This window comes from Gallus gallus, chromosome 8 (genome assembly GCF_016699485.2).
Source record: "Gallus gallus isolate bGalGal1 chromosome 8, bGalGal1.mat.broiler.GRCg7b, whole genome shotgun sequence".
Lineage (NCBI taxonomy): Eukaryota > Metazoa > Chordata > Aves > Galliformes > Phasianidae > Gallus > Gallus gallus.
The window spans coordinates 12673507-12697366 of record NC_052539.1 but is presented as its reverse complement, the minus strand read 5'-3'; the positions used below and the strand labels follow the sequence as shown (position 1 = coordinate 12697366).

General features: G+C 37.0%; 1 protein-coding gene across 16 annotated transcripts in view; it reads left to right on the top strand.

Annotated features, from left to right (window-relative positions):
* The window catches only part of PTBP2 (polypyrimidine tract binding protein 2), a 45730-nt gene extending 35518 nt beyond the window's left edge, over positions 1-10212 (top strand). For 6 of the 16 annotated variants that reach the window (XM_015290736.4, XM_004936575.5, XM_004936574.5 and 3 more), the window contains 7 exons: positions 70-265; positions 5658-5812; positions 7247-7280; positions 7723-7815; positions 8160-8376; positions 8475-8552; positions 8707-10212. In XM_015290736.4, the coding sequence (XP_015146222.1) occupies positions 70-265; positions 5658-5812; positions 7247-7280; positions 7723-7815; positions 8160-8376; positions 8475-8552; positions 8707-8839 (906 nt within the window). In that variant the 3' untranslated portion in view covers positions 8840-10212. The remainder of the gene's footprint in view (positions 1-69; positions 266-5657; positions 5813-7246; positions 7281-7722; positions 7816-8159; positions 8377-8474; positions 8553-8706) is intronic. The other 10 variants (XM_040704975.2, XM_422322.8, XM_046944988.1 and 7 more) reach the window with 3 other exon arrangements.
* The last annotated feature ends 13648 nt before the right edge of the window (positions 10213-23860 follow it).

Genomic DNA, 23860 nt, shown 5'->3' with positions numbered 1-23860 from the left:
ATATGTACTGACCAAGTGCAACCAACCTATATTGCATATTATTTTAAATAAATTGTTTCCTTTTTGCAGGCTCTAGATGGTCAGAATATTTATAATGCTTGCTGTACTCTACGAATTGATTTTTCCAAATTGGTGAATTTAAATGTCAAGTACAACAATGATAAAAGCAGGGACTACACTCGTCCTGATCTTCCATCTGGTGATGGACAACCAGCGCTGGACCCAGCTATTGCTGCAGCGTTTGCAAAGGAGACTTCTCTTCTAGGTATGACTGATTTTCTTGCTATGTTTTGCAAAGTCACTTGATAAAAATATTTATTAGTCTTAAATTGCAATAGTGTCCTGTAGCCTATTCAGTTTATGTTGCAGTGTGAATTGTAGTAATACAGTTGCATTATCTTTAGAGGCCCTGGAGAAGTGAATGAGAGAATGCATGACAAATGAGAAATGCACAAACTATAAATAAGCTCTCACTCTGAATGCATGCCTTCAATTGCAATGTTGTCCCAAACAACAGAATAATAAAAGGGATGTGACACAAGTAACTTAAACTGAAGTTCTTGAAAGTGTCCTGAGCATCACTGAAGTCAGTCATGTTTATTTTGGTTATTAATGGAGACTTTATATTGGAAGAGAAAGGGAGGGAGGTACTTCTGATTCTGCTAATGACCAGTTGGGTGAGCTTTGTGTATCTTAACTTTGCTTCATCTGGCAAATAGAAATACTCTGATCTTTGCGTTAGTTTCCTCTTTCATTTTTATTGTTTCCTTCTTGCCTTATTATATTATTACAGACTTCAAGCTCTACTGCTGAAAATCTTCACAAAAGGGTTCTGTTAGTATTATTGGTGCCTTAGCCAATCAAATAGTTGTCATAATTGGAATTATACTTGAGCATGAAAGTACAAGGCTCTCAGTCTATGCAAAACAAACAAACAAAACCATGAAATACATGACATCAATATGAAAAGAGAAAACAGAAAAAACTTGAAAGCCTGAATGGGTGCTTATGCAGTTTATGGCTATGTTTTTATTCAGATACTCAAAAGGAGAAAGGTGAGAACAGCTGTAAGTTCAGAGAGTTGTAAGTTGAAGGTTGGGAAACTATGATGTGTGAAGTATGGCCGAATGATAGTAGTGACCTTCCTCTTGCTTCTTTTTTATCTGCATATTTTATATTTTTATTTGCTTTAGAATTGTCTTCTCTAATGTTAATAGTGATAAAGATAGCTTCAGAGTGTACTTAGGTAGATTATCTGCCATTCAGTATTCACAGATGGTTCCCAAAGGGTGTGCTTCACCACAAAAGAGTAGAGCTCCATTTTGAGCTTGTTGTGATGCTCTTCAAGTTCTGTTATGTTTGCAGCAATTCCATGCTGTGCTTGTGGCATTCTTGTTAAAACTCTTGCTATAGCTGTTTTAGTATATGTACATGAGATCTCTAACACAATGTGGTAAGACTTCAGTTTGGACCTTGACTTCTGTTATACTGTGCTGTTATCTAGTGGATTGTTGTACAGCTTTGGTACTTTTTTTCTAAAGTGTATAAAGTAATTCGTATGTCAGAAGTTAGGCTTAGGTTGAATATTTTATGCGTAGAGGTTTAGTAACAGGATGAGAGTCTTGTATTAGTCTTGGTGTTTCAATCTGTATGATTGAATATTGTGTGTGTATATATATAGATCATATATCTGTTTCCTTCAGCATGAAATTAACCGTCTTCTTCAGTAACTGTAACTTTATTATGTGCTGTAGTAAAACCTAAAATGTGAAACTTCTTGAGCTATTCAGCTTAGATTTTAAGAGAACTTCCTACTGCCACCCTAAACCCTTTCAGGCTAAGTATAAGAAGGCAAAGAGCAAAGCAGTGAGTGCCAGGAGGTAGTGATTACTTGACATAAGGTTACAAAGAAGTCTGTAGCCCAACTAGGAGCTAAATCCGATTCAGTCATAGTTTTACATACCTACATTAAGATGATTACTTGTACTGCCTATTGTTTTCACACACAATTTCACATTTTACTTTTAGTATAGCTTTAATTTGCCTATTAATAAAATATCATTAGTAATTTGTACTTAAGAAGTTGCACAAAATATACGCTGGAAGTAAGTAATGAGTGATATGCTGTGTTGAGGATAAAAGTTCAGTGGCTAGGAAGAAGAGTCTATAATGTTTGTGTTTTCATTAATATCCAGAAGAAGCAAAGTCCTGTTATCTGATTGTTGGAAGCTAAAATTAAGTTAATGATGACCAAGCTTTCCAGTACAGTGCATCTTGATAAACTAGCAACAGTTTCTAAATAGTTGCAGATAAGTCATTAAATAAACGAGTTGAATGATGATCAATAACCATAATATAAGTTTTATTCATAAAACAAGATTTTGACTTCTGTTGAGTGACAAATGTTAGAGACCTACAAAATAAACCCATTAAAGAAATGCAGTTCTTGTGATGCATCTGACCCTTCCAGGAAATGAGGGCTGTATGCTATATAACCAAGTAGAAAATTGTTGCACGTGTAGATTATCCTGGCTTATATGCATTGTTACTTGTTCGTATACTGCATCCTCAGCTATGATAAAGCTAAGTTGTCAGAAATCTTAAGAGACTGTAAACCGGACATACTTTCAGTGAGTCTAACTATCTTTTGAATGAAGGGGAAAATTGCTAATGAACCAAATGGGTTGCTTTCAAATGAGTGTCATGGTCAGCAAGTCAGTTTTACGCTTTTTTTTTTTCCTCCCACGTGAAGGAGAGAAAAATTATGGGAGATCTTTCAGGGAAAAAAAAGTCTTTTGTGTAAATAGCAGCTATATTGTAATGAGCCACTAAACAAAAACTAAATACTAAATAAAATGCTGAACAAAAACTACTTAAGATTGCAAGATATATAATAGTTTAACTTCAATTTAGCTGTTTATTACTACAGCTAGAAAGATGCTGTTGTTACGACTCCCACAATATTATTTCCTGCTGTCTTTCTTAGGCTCTTTTATTATAACTTTTCACTAATTTCCCCTTCTTAAAATTCTTATTAAATGCATCTGATTCAGAGGATAACAATTGAAAAGATTTCTGTATGAATGCTATTAAATTAATCTTTTGCTTTTTACTTCATCAGTAGGACCAAGAGAGTCCTGTAGAAAGTTTAATGCTATGAAGAATTTTGGCTTTTAAAGTATCAGTTGTGTTATTACATCCAATTATGGAAAGAGCCTTAATTTTGTTACGCATCTTCAAATTCCTTTATTTCTTGATGTGCTGGACTAGCTTAGAGTTTCTGAAGCTATGGAGAGGTGCTTTAGACACATTAAAAGACTTGAAACACACTTTGATTTTTTTTTCTCATACCTAAATGGTTGCTGCTAAGCTAGTATAAAACAAGTCGGTAGTTGAAAATGTCATACCTTACCATCATTCTTCACATTTTGTCTCTATGACCTCCACAGTAGCTGAGTGTAAACAAATTTGAAAGTCAGTATACATGATACAAAGCACTTAAATTACATTTCCAAAATATAACTTGTAGAGCAGAACTTTATTTTTTAAAACTGTTACTTGAGAATTTGCATTTTACATCTCCAGATTTTCCTTTGTATCACAGTCTGCTTTTGGCAGTAAGCTGCTTTGTTTCATCTGGAAGGGTACTTTCTTTAACTGTTTCTTTTATAAGTAGGTTTTTCTTGAGAGTAAAGCCGTATTCTTTAGTTTTACCTCAAGAACAAAACAAACATTTGTGTTAGGTGTACAGGATTGTATTTACACTTCCTTGTATCACAAAATTGGTTTTAAGAAACAGTAGTCACTACGTGTTTGTATGCCGGCAGTGGTCTAATTTGATACACTTTCTCTAACAGATGCTGTTACTTCTATGTTCTCGCATAGAAGATATAGGACAGCCTTAAAAATGGATGATCACGTGTTAGCATGCCTGAGAGAAGTACTTTCCTAGACATGAACTAGCTAGTGCTTGACTTATGTGCTGAAGCATATTATATATTACTTTATTTGATATAATTGGCTGCTGTTTCCATAGACCATCAAATACTGTTTGAAATGCTGATAAGTGCTTTTGCCTCAATGGAAGAAAGACAGGATTTTTCTTTCTATTCTGTATTACAGACAGTTCCACAAATATCACAAGTAATGCGATAAAAAGATTGTATTTATTGCCTGAAGTAAATTTTCCCTTTAACTTGTCCTGAGAGATTACTAGAATTTTCTAAATATTTTCATTACTTGGTACTTTATATATGTCTGATTTGGTTCATGAATACTAATGCTATGCCATTGATTTATCAGAAAGCATTCTGTATCTTTAATTTCCTTTTTTAGAACGTGTTTTTATTTTTGTGTGGGCTTTGACAGGAAATGACCAGAAAATATTTTTCAAAATGTTTTTGAATCATAATTGATCAGTAATATTCCTTAAGTGCTCCAGATAAATAGGGATTTATGTCCTGTTCCCTTTGAGGAGGCATTTGTCCAGCCTGGGAAAATCTCATTTTTTTTTTTTTTAACTTTTTTTAACTGTTTGATTTTCATCAATTTGTTTAGCAAAAGGTAATTAAAGAGTAGAAGTAAATATAGATGTATTTTCTAGATAATTAATAACTGTATAAGAACCTCTTCCACCCTTCCCTCCCGATGGTAACAACTTTCCTCTCCCTCCATGTTTTCCCTTGTGATACTAAATCTGGAGTATTTTTCAATAGTCAGATGACTATATTTACTATATTCTGCTTTATATTTCATATTGACTGAAACTGAGGAACTTTGCTTTTTCCTGTTGTCTTTCTCTGAAATAAATCTGGGAAGAAAGTGTCACATAGTGTAAAAGATTATTTTTAGGCTGTCTACCTGGTGTATTAGAAGACTGGTCAAAAGCTTTGCTAGCTTAGCATCATCATACAAATATCTGAAGTTTTGCTAAAATGTGAAATCAGAGAAGCCAATTTTAGTAGAGAAAATAAAACACTTAAGTTCTGTTTCTGTTCTTTTTACGTATTTTGCTACATAAATGTTCTTTTACTGGACTCTGTAAAATGTGCAAATAAGAATTTGATTCATATATGATAAGGCTATTCCTGTAGGAGCTGTCTACAGTTCACGTATGTTGCAGAAATCTTTCACAGCTCCTGGAATTAACATGCTTTCCAGGTACAGCAGTGACATCACCACATGAACCAACCAGATTTCTGTGGGATCTGAGTTTTTTTGGAAGAGTGATAATCAGATTATATAAAACCATAGAATAACCAGTTTGGTGCAGTCTTGTGCCTCTTCACCTCATTTATGGTGTGAGAGGTGGATATGCCTTTTCAATTGACCAGCTCTAGAGTATGAAGTTGACATGAGCAATACCTCTCAAAGGGTGATACAAATATGGTGGGGAGCAGTTTTTGTGCACAAGAATGCTTATTTGAAAAGAGGAGAGAGTAGTTTTTACACCTCATCTCTTTGAAGCCTTGATTTGAGTAATATTTAATATTTCTATCTCTCATGTTCACTTAATCCATTTTACAACTCTCTGGACATCTAAAACAGCTAGAATGGTGTGCTTTGTAGAGTCATAGTCAATACTTGTACTGATATTGGAGCTGTTTTCTTAAGCGACTTGTGTGTATTTCGTAAAATATGCTTTATTTTAAAATTAGGGCTTCCTGTTGCAGCTGTTCCAGGAGCTCTGAGTCCTCTGGCTATTCCAAATGCTGCTGCTGCTGCTGCAGCCGCTGCTGCTGGTCGTGTGGGAATGCCTGGAGTCTCAGCCAGTGGCAACACAGTTCTCTTGGTTAGCAATTTAAATGAAGAGGTCAGTGAAATAATTTGACTTTTTTTTTTCCCTCTTTACCCATACTTCATTGGTCATGATTTTATTTCTTTGAATTTGGCCTCTTATGTTTGGATTTTAAGCTCATAGTATTTTTGCTGTTATATTTTTTTATTACCTTACTACTTCCCCAAAGTTAATTTTGAAGTTGTCCTTGTTAAATACTTTTGTTTTCTGAGGTAGCTAATGACTTAAAATGTCCTTTGATAGTTGGCTACCTATTTTTCCTTAAAGAAGTATGGTAACTATTGCATGTTTGACATTTGAATTGAAAGTTTTTTTTTTATTTTGCATTTATAGTCATTTAAACCAGAATTTCTGTTTTGTTTCTTCTAATTGTTTGCTGCTTCATTTCATGCTTGTATCTCACATTGTAAGGTCTTAATTTACGTGAACTACTCTAACACATTTTTCTTTAAAGGTTCTCCCAAAGATCTTGACGAAGCACTCTTCCAGTCTCTCTTAGTAATTTTTTTCATTGCAGTTTCTCATTTGTCTAAAAATAATAAGGAAAAAATGACAAAGCACTTTCACCTTAACTGTATCTTTCTTGCTAACTTGGAAATCTGAAGGAGTTTGTTTAGTTATGCATCTTTACCGTCCTTTTATTTTTATTTTGATGGCTGTGAAAGCTGGTATGAAATGTGGGAAGTTTGTTTCAGTCTAGCTGTTCCATTTTTAACTGGCCTCTGTCACTATAAATCATTAAGCTTATTTTATCATCCGGTACTATTTTGTCATCTACAGTCTTGCATGCTAAAATGTTTTAGGTCAGAGTGCCATTTTGAAAGACTTTTTGCCTGCATTTCATAACCAGCCATGCTTACGCAGTTGAAGTTTAAATTTCAAAATTTCTATTGCATGCTTTTTTTATTTATTTTCGTGTTGGGATGAAATGCTGTAGTTTACTCTTGATATGAGTGTACTTTACCCATATTTGTCTTGGGTGACTACATTTTACTCAGTTTTTCTTGTACAGTACATAAACCAACCATTTTCTGACCAAATTCCTGCATTTCCTATGTACTGACCTATATTTTATTTTTTTTGTTCCCCACTTATTTTTTTTTTCTTCTGCATTGCTGTTTCCCCTTCCCCATTTCATCCTTTCCCCTTTGTGTTCAACTTCCCTTTCCTTGTCTTTGCCCAAATTCCCATGCCCCTCCCCGTTTTACCCTTTTCTCCTCGTCTTTGTCTATGTTCCCTGTCTTCATTCCCTGTGTTCATGCTTCTGTGCTTGAACAAAATGTTCCTCGGACCAACTTGCCCCAATTAACCGCCTTGAAACCATGATCCATGACCACCTCACCATTCTGCGGGAACCACCCTTCGTTATGGATGATCTGTTCATCTCCGCTCTTCCTCGACTCTTCTCTCTTCTTGTCTTACGCTGCTTGCTCTTCTCTCCTTCTAAAGATGGTTACGCCCCAAAGTCTGTTTACCCTCTTCGGTATGTTATTGTTAGCACTATACTTTTATTATTGATTTGATTTTGTTCTGTTTTGGTTTTTTTGTTGGTTTTGTTTTGTTTCACCTTAATTCTTATTTGTAGCTAGCACTTTGGCTTAAAATTCAGTAGTAAATCTTTTGCTGTTTTTCTTTTGCTGTTTAAAACTCTCCATAGACACAGATTTTTCTTTTAATGCATGCTAATATATTTTGCATGGTCTTTAATTTAATATCATTCACATAGCTTTGAGGGTTTATCAGGAATTCTTTTCAAAACTCACTATTCAAAATCTTTATCTCCTTTATTCATTTGTGTGAGTGTTGAGTTCGAGCGAGTGATCTTGTTGCTGTCTGAGTGTTCCATTGGTATGTGGAAATATGTAACTTAGTTGACTGGCTTTAAAATAAACTTTTTCTTTTGGGTTACCTTTGACTTTGAAAAGGTGTTTATGGTGATGTGCAGCGTGTGAAGATTTTATACAATAAGAAAGACAGTGCTCTTATACAGATGGCTGATGGAAACCAGTCACAGCTGGGTAAGATTAGATTTCTATTTATATTCCCAAGAAATTAAGCTATGTAAAATCAAGTCAACTAAGGGAGTTTACATCTTAAAGTTCTTGTATCCTAGTTACCAACAAGATCTGAAATCTCATTTCATCCACGTGTATTCCAAAATCCTGACAGTGTAGAATAATTCAAAAGTTGAAACTGGCTTTCTAAATACTCAGGTACTCTGCAGACCTACTTTTTGATTAGTCTTCTAGCACACTGACTGACTGATTTTCCTAGCCCTTCAAACAAGAAAAAAAACTATGTGTAATGTATCACATGCTACTGAAAAGTAATACTACATTGAGAAACTTGTTGTCTTTTTCAGCTATGAGCCATCTTAATGGACAAAAAATGTATGGGAAGATAATTCGTGTTACCCTTTCTAAACATCAGACAGTTCAACTACCTCGAGAGGGTCTTGATGATCAAGGGCTGACTAAAGATTTTGGTAATTCACCTCTGCATCGTTTCAAGAAACCTGGTTCAAAAAACTTTCAGAATATATTCCCTCCATCTGCAACACTTCATCTATCCAATATTCCGTAAGTCTTGCTTGTCAGGAGGCCTGTAGTATTTTGTGTTAATCATAACACTGTGTATTCATTTGTTTCCTGATTATGCTTGTTTTTTTTGTCTGTAGACCATCAGTAGCAGAAGAGGATTTACGCACACTGTTTGCTAACACTGGAGGCACTGTGAAAGCGTTTAAATTTTTTCAGTAAGTAATTTTTCTGTGCGTAGCTTTTAAAAAAAAAAAGACTAATTGTTTTTTTTTTTTTGAGCGTGTCTTAAGGAAAAGTGCCTAGAGTATAGCAGACATTAGGAACAACTCCTGTAGTGTTCGAGTTCCTAATGCTATTATTTTGTTTCAGAAGAGATCACAAGATGGCACTTCTTCAGATGTCAACAGTAGAGGAAGCTATTCAGGCTTTGATTGATCTTCACAATTACAATCTTGGAGAAAATCACCATCTGAGAGTTTCTTTCTCTAAGTCAACCATTTAAAAAGGCAGATTGAAAATGAGGGTGTATTGCATTGTTTGGTGTTGTCACCTATTGACTGTTCGGGAGAGTGGGGACCAGAGTTTGTCTTCTATTTTTGGATTTTCTTTCTGTTTTCCATGCTGTTATCATTCCTTGGTTGTTTAAAAAATAAGAAAAAATTTAAGAGCAGTGATGCTAACTGCTGTTGTCCAACTGTTGTTTAGATAAACCATCACTTTGTTTAAAAGATTTCAAGTTAATACCACAGTTTTTCAACTTAGTTGACATACGTGCCTTATAAAGGAAAGCTAGTACTGCTGGAATTGCATAACTAGTGAAAACGAATTTGGTTGTGTGGGGCACATTGTTACATGATAATTTGAATATGTTTAGGCAGGGGTGTGTAAAAAGGTTAAGCTTTTGTTTCTCCTGCTTGGAATTGATTTCTTTCTCTGCTGGCTTGTCACTTAATTTTCTTTTTTTGGTAAGATACACTGTACTGAAAGAGTACAACATTGCTATTTGATTTTGCTACTTTTTGCTTTATGCTTTTTTTTTTTTTAAAAAAAAGGCCTTTTGTATTTTATGATTCTGGTCTAGATTCAGTTATGAATGTAGGCATTTGTTAAAATTACCAAGGTACAGAATATTAATTTCTTAAAGGACAAGAAGTGACTTCTGTGACTTTGAGCCCTATGTGGAAAGCATTGTGGAATCTTAACCTTTTTGTACACACTCTTGTGGGATGTATCATATAAATGTCAGCACTAAGTAATGTCTTGTTTGTGGCTGAATATTTTTCGTAGATGTTTTTGAAGTTGACATGACTTATGTGCATTTAAATATATATTGCCATCTTTAGTTTGTATTTAAGATATGGAATATGGTTGTGGATTTCTGAGCATGTACAGACTGGTCAAGCTAGTTCAGGAAATGGTGCATGTATTTTTCAGTGATAAAGAAAGTTTGCTGCAAACAAACACTTGCAGGAAATTCTGTGGCAGTTTTTTAAAACTGACAACCAGGTGGGACCAAAGTTTATGTGCCTTTAGTCTTAATTTACCTTGCATTGTAATATTCAGTTTTAATAAATCTCTTCAAAATATTTTATATTTAGAAATCAATCTGACTTTACTATAAACATGGCTCAGAATCTACAGATCCAGTTGATTTGAAAGCAGTTCTCTGTCAGTCTGAACTGTTAACTTGATTCTGTTTAAATGACCAATACTTTTTGAAATTGATGTACTTAGTTTCAAGATTCATAGATTCTGTTATCTATGTAGAGAAAATGGTCATGTATATTTTCTATTAGTTGAGTTTTTACATCTTTAGAATTGTAAAATTCAGTATAGTTTGAAAGTGGCACAATTAAAAATTAATTTTCTAACAAAGTTGGGAGGTTTGATGGTTGTTTAATTTCATTTTGTGTGTATTCTGCTTACCTCTGTAGCATGCTCAATAAACACTTCTGTAGCTCTGTATTCACCTTTTCTGTCTTTCTCTGCTGCTTTCTCTCTCCTCCTCCTCCTCTTTGTTTTTCACTTCTACTGTGCTTCTGAATTCATGTTTATTCTCTGCCAGGGTGGGAAAAGCATAATAATTAGTAAATATAATGTTATGGCTTTTAGCCATAAATCTGATGCTGTGAAAAATACCAGATTTTTCAGAAAGATAGTGACCCTTTTGCAGGCATATGCAAACAAATCAAACATTTCCCACCCTGTTGTAACCTATTGCTTTAAAGACATAACTTTTATTGTAGTTTGTTAGCTTTCTCTTTCTATCTTTTTAGTTTTTAAGCAGATTTGTGCACTAATAGGTCTCAGGTTTGCCATGCTCTCTTGCTGCAGTTTCATTTTTCATTTTTTGTCTGCTAAAACTTTCTACTAATCATACAGTATACTCATGGGTTGAAATAACAAGGTTGTTACCTTTGTGGACCATGCGTTTCTAGATTAGGATATTTCAGCTCTTTAGAGACACGGGTTCAAGTGAATGTAAAAGCAGTTTGGGCACTTTAATATTGTTTCAACGTGCTATTTTGGATTGATTGTCATTTTTTGTGTGTGTCCCATGTGGTTGTTTTCCTCAATTAACAGGGGGCTGTGCTAAAATTTTAATCCTATTTTTAAGAGTGAGCGTGCAATCCGGAAGCATTACGGTGGCAAAAAGCTATTACAGTCTTGAGTTCAAAGCATTTTTTTCTGTCACTTCTCCGATACAACTGCTGTAGATTTATTGATGTCCGATTACTTTGACCCATTGCCTGGCTTTTGGGTTGGCTTTGAAATCAATAAATAGCTCTCAGCTATTTAAAAGTCACGATATAACTAAGGAGGCTTTCATTAGTCTTCACTGTGTGAAATAGAATGTATTAAGCTCTACCTGCTTTACCAGAAATACACCTAGGTTCTGAATTATATTTCAGATATTGCAGTGATCATCTAATCGGAAATACTGGTAAAATCAGGTTTGTCCATAAACGAAACGTCTGTATCAAAATATTATGTCAAGCCTGAAACACCTCAAGGTGTGGGTTGGACTCTCTCACAGCTGTCTTTAGCAGTAGTTGTGGAACTTACAGAGCTGCTGTCTCAGGCTTTTCATCTTCCAGTATGCTGCTACCTATGTGCTAAAATATTTCATGTTTCAGAGCATGGTCACATGTTTCAAATAGAAATACGATCTGCAACTTAGTATTCTGTAGGTACTCTGAAACATCTGTCTGCACTGCTTGAGTGTTTACAAATACAGGGTGGTGGTTTTGTTTTGTTTCCTTCTTTTTATGGTTATTTCCTTAAAATAGGTTTCTGTACTTCTTTTCTCAGATCAGAAAGTTCTGTGACAAAGGTCTTGAGAGCAGATGTTGAATTTGATTTGGTATAAATTCAGTAGTGTTTATTTTTTTATTTATATTTTTATTTGTATAAAATTGGTTATGTGAAAAAATTGAAAGCAATTATTGTCATAAAAAGTATGGAAGAGGTTTTTTATGAATTCAGTGAATAAAACCACTGTTTCCTTGATCCTTAATCCTTAAGGATATCTTTAAATATCTTTAGAAATACAGGTTTTTTATCCTAACTTTCCAAAGTACGTTGGTTCTTCATTTTGTATGTTAATTTGTATGTTTTTGTTGTAAAAATATATATACAGTACGTATTTTTAAACTCTTCAGAATGTGAAAATGCAAAGCATCGTTATTAAAATTATGAATAAGGTTTGTGAATAACTTAATCCCTTCCATGGAATGAGTCTTTAGATTACTACTGGTGTTTTGCCATAAGCATATAGATAATCCAAACTCACTTTCAGGTTTTTAAAAAATGTTTTTTGACATGAAGAGGAAGTGGTTACAGATTTTTATTTTCTTCACAGATGTATCCAAATGCATTAGTCAGGAAATATCCACTGGCAAATAGAGCATACAGATGAAGTAAAACAAAACTTGATAGCATTCTGACTAACAATCGTGGTAATACTAATACTTCTGAGTTAAGTGAATGTAATTTAAAGTACTTGTATTTACTGTGGTTCAGTGTTTTATTAGCAGGCACCTTTGCCTTGCAGGAATAACAGCTCAAATGACTGTAGATTGTTGTTTTTAATGTTTTACAATAATTTTGTTTCCTAAGCTGTCTTATGAAAAATTTCTTTGACTCAGTGCAAGTTTCCTTATTCATTATAGTGTGTCACAGCATGAAAGCAACAATACTGACGTTTGTCTTCAGAATTTAAGGCTTTGTGATTTCATACTGTATTTTACTCTGGATAATTTGTTTAGTTCTATGCTTAGAAAAGTGGTTCTGATAGAACACTAGAAAAATTCATGGAGGATGTTTCTGTACAAACAGGTATGTAAATCCACCAGTCCGTCTCGAGAAATGTTTTTTCTGATATTAAATGCTCTGTGTTGAGATTTTTTTCTTTTAAACTGAGCTTGCTGTGGGTGAAGCTGAAGTCTGTCCATTACCCTACTCCATTCCACATAATGGGACAACCTGAAATTGAGTCTGCGTTTCCTAAGGTGAAGACATTTTCTTTTAAATCATTTGGCATAGTGTCCCATCTCCTGTAATGCTTGCTTGTGCAGAAAAGGCAATACAGTTTATGAATGTGTCTGAGATTGTATTTGAAGATATTTCCTTAAAGGTTTTCCCAGGTCTTTGTCGTGTAATACCTCCAATACTTCTTACCTGATTTTGTTGTAAGAGGCAGCTGCATCATGCTGGTGCAGTTCTCATCCACACAGGTTGGTTCCTGCCTGGCTGAGGAGTTATATACAATAGTAATGAAACTTTTAAAATTTCCTTTAGTGTAAGAATTGATGTGGAATTACCAGATCTGAGTCTTGTGAGCTTTGCACATCTCTGCAGTGTATCTCCACGTGCATACACACATGCATGCACACAGAAACGCGCACAGAGCAATGTGATTTCATCCCGATGGCTTACAAATGGAAACTGGTGAATTTGTGCTTCACTTCTCGAAGTGCCCTTTTTATCTCATGGTGTACACTCCTTGTAACTTTCTCAGTAGGCTGTGATTTCTTCCAAATTTATCTTGTTGATGGAGAAGTGTTTTGCTTTGTTTTCTCCCTTTAGAGTTTGCCACGTGTTATATTTGAAATGTGTATTCTTTCTTGATCAGTCCTGCTCACAAACAGTAACGGAAAAGCAAAGAAATTTCTTCGTCTTGGAAAACGTGAATTCAATGTGGATTGGCTTAGACATCTCCCTGAGAATTTAGCTTAAAATAGCACTCCTATTATTGCAGAGTTCTGCATGTTTTATGAATTCTGTCCCACTTCCTTAAGGAAATGACAGTTGCCTAATCACACTGTCTCCACCTGTGTGTCATGTTCCCTAAACTCACTGTTCTGCTTGCTCCTCATGCCCCTACTGGGGAGCTTTCTGTCAGCAAGATGATGGTCTCAACTGTGTTGCCATTTCTATGTCTCAACCATTAGTTGGCTTGTAAGGTGCAAGTCCTTGCTTTCACTGCTGCAGGAAAGGGAATGAAAAAACAGCTTCTTTTTCCTGTGTTGGCACACGTCTGGTTCTGTGTAACTGGTGTAGGTAGCCTGTGAGGTTGAAAACATGTCAGGACCAAGGGCTGTTGGGTGGAATATGTGAGGAAATTGGAGGAAGAGTGTATTGTAGGTAGAGTTGCTGGACAGAAGAGAGCTGGGGGAGTTTCTGTAGACGTATGTTCCCTTTGTGCATAAATAGCCCTAGAAATCATTGGTAAGGAGAGAATATTTCACAGTTTTTGTTATTTTACAAACAAGTCATGTCAAAGCTATGTAAATAGCAGGTAGTTGCTGTAATTTGTCCCTTCTTGCCAGCTACAGAGGTGCTGGAGGTTACAACTGCTGTAGATGTTTGTTAGTCTCCCTAGGCTGAGTGATCATGGTGCCTGGAAGCTGGCAGAACTGAAAGCCCGAAACCACTGGTCATAGGATGGGCTCCATGTCTGCCTAGTGTAAGCTGATTGGCACTGATAGCTTTCCAGAGGGTGGATACCAGGAGCTGATAAGATGTAGTAAGAGTTCTTAAAACAGTCATCAGTAGTGGTGTGTTAGGAAACCTTTTTTTGATGGAAAAACTGTCTGCTAAAAAGCTTCTGACTACTTGTACCCCATGGAACAGTGCAGTGTTTCAGCATACTTTGTTCTAAACCAAGCCACTTTGATTTCTTAATGCTGTGGATTTACTTTGCACCATCAACATCCTTTGAATGTTTTAAATACAGCTGACATCATGCTGGACTAGTCTGCTCTTCCCTGAAGCAGGAGGGGTTTCTTGGCAGCTGCACGTGACAAGCACCAGTGGTGTACTGAGTGGGGACAGCAGCCCTGTTCTGCTTTAAAACATTGACACTCCTCAGGTAACAATTAACCACAGTGCTACGCGAATAAAATAGTCTCTTCAGCATGCTCTCTGCTAGTAATCTGAACATTACCTTGAAGCCAGCCCCTGAAGGTTATTTGGGTGCATTTTTTGTGAGCAGTAGTGGGTGTTTAAAAGTGTGCCCCGTTTCCTTCTCTCCTCCTCTGATTGTTTTTGTAGAGAGGTTTACCTGGGGTCAGTATCTTTCTCCAGTGATGCAGATTGAAAATAATGTTTCCCTTTTTTGGAGCAAATTCCTTAGCCATTTTTGGCACAGTTGTCTAACCTCGGTTTTTAAACTTCAAAAGCAGAAGTTGCACAACAGAATCTGTTAGAAGAAACTTTGTGGCTTCAATTTCTTTTTGAAATGTATATTCATATACAAGTGCCATATATAAATCAAATTCCTCTGTTACAAAGGTGAAGTTTAGATACATGTGGTTTAGTTACTTCTAATTACATGGTTTATAGTAGATTACTTTTTTCTCATAGGTGGCTCTATAAGATTCATGACATGCAGTTTTGGTGAATTCTTGGACTTTCCTCCATGTTCTTTGTGATCATTCCACGGCCATAGCAAGTTGCATGATTTCTGAACTCCTAGGGTACGTGCTGTGGAGTGAAGTGAGTGCTGTACTCTCTTCTGACTCTGATGCCCTAGAAAAATCTGGGTGCCCTCTGCTCTGTTTTGAGATAGTTTCCGTATTGGAAGTCCTTAGATCTTGTTTAAATTTCAGCTTCACTTAATGTTTAGCAATTGCTGGGATTCTGATTAACCAACAACCTTGTGCTATGACAGAAACTTTTCAAAGGATTCATGTTATATTTTAAAATGTTTTAGAAACTAAATTAAGCTCTGAAAATTCTTTATAATAGTAGTTAAAAATCTGGAGTTATGCTTTCAGTATGTTTTTTAGCAAATGTAAAGTTTGTTAGTATAACTCAGTAATACTTGATGTAGAATTCAATGAACTTTCAGTAGGATTAGAGTTTGGAACAAGCAGTATTTTCCATGCTGGAAAAACTGAGTCTAGACTTCTGCCCCTTAGGAAGTTGTTCCTAGGCAACTGCTTCTGAATGCTGCTATGTTCTCTTAGCAGATGTCTGCTCTGCTCTGCCAAAAGGAGAAAATGTTCATCCAGATGTAGTGGCTGAGCATGCGAGGGAAAGGAAGAAGAAAGAGAGCAATACAAATACTGAAGTTCTTGTACAGCAATTCAACTCTTCAGAGATTAAGCAGTACTGGAGGGCTTCCCCCCTGACAGGTGACAGCACAGGTAGAGTGAGGGAGCTGAGATATGTGGTGTCTTCTCCTGTGTCTCCCTACACATCTTTTTAAATAGTTTTTTTCTATTTTCAAAAATGAGTTGGGATTTTTTAAATTATGCTTTAAGTTTTAAAGCTCATCAAGCAGCGTTATGGAGGCAAGCTGTGTATCATTACTGGGCCAAGCAATTCAATTAAATGGAAGTTACCTAAAACAGTGAACTTAGTTGTGATTTAGCAGACTGATTTTAGTAGATTTTTGTATGGATTATGGACAGCCACAGATAGAACTATGATCTGGGTTGGTATGGTCTGTAGTACAGAATCCCAGCAGAACTTTGTAAATCTATTGAACAGATACCTGTGCATTGAGCTGCAATTCTGTCAGGTAACTGAATGCCTCTTTACCAGCATTGTTACTTGGAGGCATTAGCTGCTTCCTCTAGCTGATGGTTTAATCTGCTTGGTTTATGTGAAGGTACCAACCTCATTACTGACTTCTTCGTTCTTCACCTGGGACCTGTATTTGGTAATTTTGTACATGTTAAAATGCCTTAAGCTTACTAACATTTAACCTTCCTCTTTTGCAATCATTTTAAGCAGTAAGAAAGATTGTACAATTCAAATATTTTGAATGTCAGCTTTGTTCCAAATTTGATATTGCTTCCTGCATTTAGATGATAATCCCTGACACTGCCTCACGGCTATAACAAATTTCATTATATTGGCCAGATAATAAAGTTATTTTGTTATCCCAGGAAATAAGACGTTGCTAAAACATCTAAGAAACATGTAACAATCTTGTTTCTTGCGCAAACTATTTTAACACTAATAAGACTTGCAGTTTTATATGCACACGCAGAATATTTAGAGTTGACGTGGATTGTTTCCAACTAAAACATTTCAGGCTCCTCCTATAAATAAATGCAGTACGATGTGCCTACTCTTTGGTGAGACGTATCCATACAAGGGCGGCAGATTGCTGTCTCCCAGAACTTCCTAACATTATTTTCAGAAAAGGCTGATTCAGTGATTCTGAAAAACGACCAGTGTGCACCTTGCACTTGTGAAACTGAAAGTGTTCTAGGGACTGATAGGTGGATGGCAAAAGCGATATACTTGATGCTTCTAAAACTGTAATTGGATTTTTAAAGTCTCTGATACGTACAACTACCCAGTTTGCTTGAAGAAAATGCAGTGCTTCAATAGGCAAAATGCAAGGAGTTGTAATAGGATAGGAAAGTGTTCCAGGTACACCTTTTGCGCTGTGAGAAGCACACAGGAGTTACCAACAGTGTTTTCATGCTAAATCCAGAACACAGTAGTAGGAAGAAAGTGAACTGTCCCAGCCAAAACAAGGGTAAATCTCAATTTTTAAATGCTTGATGAGCCTTGACGGCAGAACTGGTGTGGATTTTAGATATCAGTAGAAATACTGAGTAGCTCTTGGCTTTAAGCTCATACCCACTGTTCAATGATCTAAATGCCCATATGAAGCTGTTGAGCTTCTAAGCACTAGTAATTACTAAAATACTATGTATTACACAAATACAACATGAGTTAACAAGCGCGTCACTTTGCAGCAGCATCTTATGAAATGGTTTGCCACATGCTGCCAAAATGGTGAATTACATCAGCTTCATGGGCTATGCTGAACGCTTTGCTTAAGTAAAGTTATTTAAATTCCTAATGACTTTTCTCCTCTCGGTGAGGCATAAAAAATAGTTTTAACAATGAGTTAGTGATAATAGTCTTGGGGATGCTGATTATTCTACACCTTTAGCTTATTCGGTCACTTTGATATGTTACTGCTACTACCACCCCAGGTCCAAGCAGGATATTCCAGGCACAGCTTTTTTTTTATTTTTTAACTTAAAGAAGTTTCTCCAAGTACTAATAGCTGCATCATGTAGTGTTGAGGTCTTAAGTAGACTGAACGTTAACTTAACAAGTTGTTGCTGGACTCATTTTGTCCTGTCCGAAATCCTGTGCTTCTTCTCTCCTTCACTCTTTCTCATATCCTTTCCCATTTTTTCTGTCTAGCTCTGTCTAGGTACGCAAAACCTTAAGTAAAAATGAATGCTTCTTTTAGAACCTGTCTTCCTTTTTCACTAAGAAACAAAGAAAAACAACATACCAATACCTAGAGCATTTTATGCTGTTTATACTTTGTTGCTTCTATTTATTTTATCCTGGACACATTCTCCTGTTTTTCTGCCTTTTTGTCCCTTATACTGTTTTTCCCCTGTGAACGACCTTTACACCCTTGCTGTGGGCTATCTGTGGTGTTTGGTGAAGATATAATAGTACTGTGGCAATTCAAGCTTCCAAGTTCTGCTGTTAGCCATCTGCAAAGGAAAATGTACTAGGAGCTGTTGGGTAAAGGTTCAGAAAATGCTTTGCTTTCCTTGGCTGTGATATTCTCCCATTAGGGAGGGATGAACTCAGAGAGCGTTACCTACTAATGTGCCAGTCTTCATCCTGCATGCAGTTCTGGCTCCAGGAGAACTTACCTGGAAACACATCAAAAATTGTGCGATGGGAGACCTGAGCAAGACCCAGTAGTATATGTGGGACGTTGCAAGATTCAGCAGGGAGGAGCCAAGGTAATGCTACACTGTAGGAGTTGAGAATGTCTGGGGTCATGCTTCAAATGTCTGCATGTGCAGGATGATAAGAAATTTTAAGTTTTGCTTGATAATGTTACTGTGGTGGCAGCAACACTTGAAAAGCACACCATAAAGTGTTCTAATCTATTGATGTGGAAAAGCCAAGTGAGGTTCTTGGGGTTCTGCCACCTACCATCATCACTGCCTGAGCCTGTTCTCAGGCTAGGTACCAGCTGGGTATTACAGGTTAAGTGATTTCCTTCATGTCTTTAGATCACAAGAATGGTATGGATATACTAAAAGGAAGGGCCAGCAGTGTGAAAGGATCAATTGGCAGAAGGGGAGGATGATTGCCTGTGTCAAACAAGGAGGATGCACGTGCTTCTTCCAGGGTTTTCTGAAAGCAGTTTCATTCAGTGTGTTTGCTAATGACCTTGAAGGTTAGGTTAATTTGGTATTGATCAGATTAACAAATGTAAAATGTAGTAAATAAAAGCAATTAATTACAAATACTGGGGAGGGCAGTAGCTTACTGTTGAATTATAGTGAGGGGACATTTAACTTAAGGAGCAGAATGCCACAGAAATGCTCATACTCCTGATGTCCCAGGATACCTTATGACTGCTTTTTTTCTTATTGAAGAGAATCGTAGAATCGTTTGAGTTGGAAGAGATCTTTAAAGGCCCTCTAGCCCAACTGCTGCTATGAGCAGGAACACCCACAGCTCGATCAGGTTGCTCAGAGCCCCATCTGGCCTGGACTTGCATGTCTCCAGGTTTGGGGCTTTCACCACCTCTCTGGGCAGCCTGTACTGGTGCCTCACCACCCTCATTGTAAAAAACATCTTCCTTATATCCAGTCTAAATCTACCCTCTTCTCCTTTACTTTAAAATAATTTCCCCTTGTGCTATCATAGCATATCCCTTCTTTCTTACATCTCCACTTTAGGTCCTGGAAGGCACTTTTAAAGTTCAAGTGCCCCATGCTTGGCAGGCTTGCTTGAGATTCTCCAATCAGAAAAGTATAAAGAGAGAGATTGTAGTAAATTGCAGCTTTCCATTTCTTGGTGCAAAAACTGGAAATGTGGAAATGTGTGGCTCCAGAGGACACTTGTGCAGAGATCTTGGGCCTGAAGCCCAAGCCACAGCCCTACAGCAGTACTTCTTGAGAGTGCTGCTTTCTGGTCTTTGGGGCTTTATTTAGCAGTAGAAGCAGAAATGATCCTTCATATCTACATTTTAAAAGCTACTATTCTAATTGGTCTGATGTACGCACTGGCAGTCCTCACTGCTATTTGTTGGCTCTTCCAGCTCAGGAACATTCCACAGTGTTGACAGGAGGAAGTTCCTGTTTGTGTTGGTTCTAACACTTGTGTAGATGCTTTAAGCAAGTCCTTTCTCTTGCTGTTGCTATGACTTATGACCTTTACATATATTAAATGACTAACTGAAAGAGGTGAGGCAAGCAGCCTGTGCGCCCCCAGACCTCTGGTTTTATGCAGCTGGAGACAGCACAGCAGCTCTGCCTGGCCTCTGGTCTCCCCTGCTGTACATCCTCATCCCATTACTCCACTGAAGAGCCTTTCACATTTCCTTATCAAAATTAACATTAGCAGGGAAAAAAAATATCGCCACTACATAAATTGCAGCTGTATCACCCTTTCCCAGGCGCCTGTTTTGTTTTTAAGGGAAATGATAATAGAAATACTGGTGGGGAAAGACAGAGAACAAGCAATTCCCACTCCTTCCTTTGAAGTGAGCAGTTTAAAAATTGGCTTCTTTTGTTAGAATTCAGGGGAAGTGCTTTTCAATAGATGAGATATACTTTAGCTCAGTTCCGATGGACTCCACCAAATCAACCTCCCACTCAATTCAATTAATTCCCTCCCCCCCTGTGTGTGAGGAGCAAGGTTTGGATATAAAAACACCGAATGTAAGATTAAAATGTCTACAGAGATGATCAGAAGGGAGTCTGTTTTAATAACCCTCTCAGATTGCTGTGCACGAGATGTGGAAGTAGGAGGTTTAATCTCGGTGCAGTGCCTTTACAATTATAATCAGAACTGAGCAGGGTATTGGTCAATAGGAATTGTGCTCCTTGGGGTAGGGAGAGTACTGTAACAAGAATTAAGCCTCAAAACGTTAGGGAAAGAAACCATCTGCAAAGAATAATCAGCTGCAGTGGTATGGATCTCAGGTTCATGGAAAGAATTGTTAAAAACAAATAAAAACCCCCAGCAAGAGCCAGCAGAAAATTCATGGAGACCAAGGTCCTCATAGTGCGAGCGGTAAAGAAACACTGTTTCCCAGTGCATAATGCTTTCTTTGGTGGATTTTGACTTTGAGGTACTTACAACGGATGCCAAGGTAAAAGGAAGAATTTTTTCATTTTATTTTCCTTATGGCCAAAACTGGTTCCTATAAATCAGTGCAGGGTGCAAAAAATTGTCATTAATTTTAGGTGAGTCATGGAAACATGTAAGGTGTTAATTGGAAATTCTGCAGAGTTCTTTCCTTCTTAATCTCCCAGGCTAAAAGCTTGCTGAGGTTTTGTCTTTTTTTTTTTTTGTCACATAGTGTGTGTCTTTTAAATTATTCTTGGGCTGCTGCTGGCTGAGGTATTACATAGAAATCAGGCTTAAGACACAGTATTAGAAAGCTCTTGAGTGTTTTCCCCCCCTTTTTTTTCCTCTCCACATCTATTATGTGCATTATTTGAAATGAGAGATTAAGTGTGATTAACATGAGTTCACTGTTCCTCAAGGTGTGCTTTGTGATGGGAATCTTACAGTATCTCTTAAGACTCTTAGAGACAACGGAGATAAGGTGTAACTTTATAAGGTGCTGTAATTCTGTGCTCTACAGATGCCAATAACTTAAGATTCTTCCTAGTTCAAACTGAATCATCATTTCTTAAGTAATTAGAGTGAATTTGAAAGTTCAACAGAGGAAGAGGATAATTTAGAGTATCTAAACATAAGTTACAAAGCATAAGACTGATAAAGCAGGGATAAAGATTTAAGATGAGCATTATAAACACTGTGTGCTCTGTGCTGAGAGAGTGTAGACACCAACTTGTGTAGTGTTTGGCCTTCCCAAATATCTGATTAAGGGCCTATGAACACAACATGAAAAACAGGAAGACTGGGAGTGTCTCTCTCTATTTTGAAGCTACTGCAAAATATATCTACACGAACGTATCTTCTTGTATGTTTTTCTACACACTCAGGTGCAGTACTGAAAGAGAAGATGTAAATGATATAGATGTGTTTTGACAAAAGATGTCTGGACTTATTTTTCATACTCAAAAGAGAGGAAGTTTTATTAGCAGAGGTCACTTGACAAAGCAAAGTTTACTGAAATTACAGTATGGTAAAGTAATGGTTTGGATTGGAAGGAACCTCAAGAATCACCTGGTTCCGACCCTCTGACATGGAAGGGTTGCCACCCACTAGATCAAGAACTAGATCAGGTTGCCTAGAGCCCCATTCAACCTGGCCTTGAACACTTTCAGGGATGGGAAGTTTCTGACCATCTATATTATTCAGACTTTAAACATTCACAGGATTGTGTACATATTAAAATTTGAGTTTGTTCTTTATGTAGTCAATTTTCTATGGGAGTGAGTATTTTCCTTAGTGTCTAAGTCTGATTTTTTTTTAATATCAGTCATTAATCACAATTGTTGGTCCTTCATTATTTATTTCACAGTATAGATGCCATATTTATTATACAGATGATGCATATGTACAGTGTGCAGCTTAGTGTTTCCTTAAGTTAAACCTTAGTCACATGATTAAGATACTTGAAATTAGCATTTCAATTTAAAAGTAATTTTTATTTCTGAGAACTGATAGCCATGACGTCTTTTAGATAATATATATAATCACTTTAGAATTATAAAACTGCTCACTAGTTGCAGTGAAGCAGGATCAGGCCTCCCTGAAAGCTGCCAGGGAATGCATAAGAGGACATCATAACACACCTTACCTAATTTTTATGAGCGTGGCATGAAGGCTCTTATTCATCACTGGGGAAAATGCATAACTGATGGTGGTGACTGTGTTGAAAAATAGTGTTTTGTAGCTGAGGATTTGCTCTATAAAATAGTGTTACTGTGCTCTTTGTATCTGGTGTAGTTTCCATGGAAATAAATAGAAGGCATTCCTTTTGGAGCAGCATATGTATGTATGTCTGTCAGGGCTGCAGGCAAACGACCAGGCCTGGTTGTGAGGTTAAGATAACTGAAGAAGTTGTGAAAAACAGTTTGGATCTGAACTAAGAGGTTGCTCTAAGTGAGAGCTAATACTGAAGTTAAGATTAGCAGTAACTGTGAGGATTATCTGGATTTCAGAAGGTGGGAAGGGTATGGTTGTGGTGTTTTGTTTTGTTTTTCCAGAAAAATTCAGAAGTGCATGAGGGAGACTTGGTTGAGGGAGCACAGTTCCAAGACTGACAGCAACTAGGAGCTGTGTCAGAAATGCCATCCGTGCAAGGTCAGGGTTACCTGGGTAACAATGTCAGAAACACCAAACTGGGGCACAGAGGCTGGTCAAACTGGGACCACTGTGGAAAGTGTCACTAGGGGCAGGTTGTTTATTGCATGGGACAAAGTGGGAGAATGAAAAACAGGGTGAAATACCAGGAAAAGATCTTTTAAAATACACATTTCTTGTTTAGAAACCAGACGGCAGACTTCCAGTGAGGACACTTTCTCTCCATCCCTAAGCCTGTTGTTGTGCCCATCCCCAAAGCTCCCCCCATCCCCTTAACAGCTTGAGATGCCTGTGAGGCTTTTCATGTGCTGTATTTTTAGGATTGCCCTGGCATTATGGAGCACAAACCCACATGAGAGCATGAAGCTGACTAATGTAGAGCAGTATGTAAACCCTCTGTCGGATGGTAGGAACCGCTTCTGAATGCAGGGCCTGCAAGTTGTGGCCAAAAACATGTTGAACTGAACACAGTGTGAATATTCTGGAATGAAAGTAATCTTGTTATCAGAGTTCAGATTTAGATGATGATATTTTTGTTTTAAAATAGCACTGATCTTATGGAATTTTTGAACGAACTTTTGAACGAATGAATTAAGGAATTGCTATATTAGGGAATTGGTTTTTTTTAAACTTGCTTTCATTGCAAAGACATATGCTGCCACTATGTCCCAAGCAACAAATAAATGGGTGTCAGCAACGTGGCCTCTTTGCAACCAGTGTTGCTTCTCCTGCTTCAGCTTCCCCAGAGCCCTGAGGGTGCAGCAAGCTGTGGTGCCTG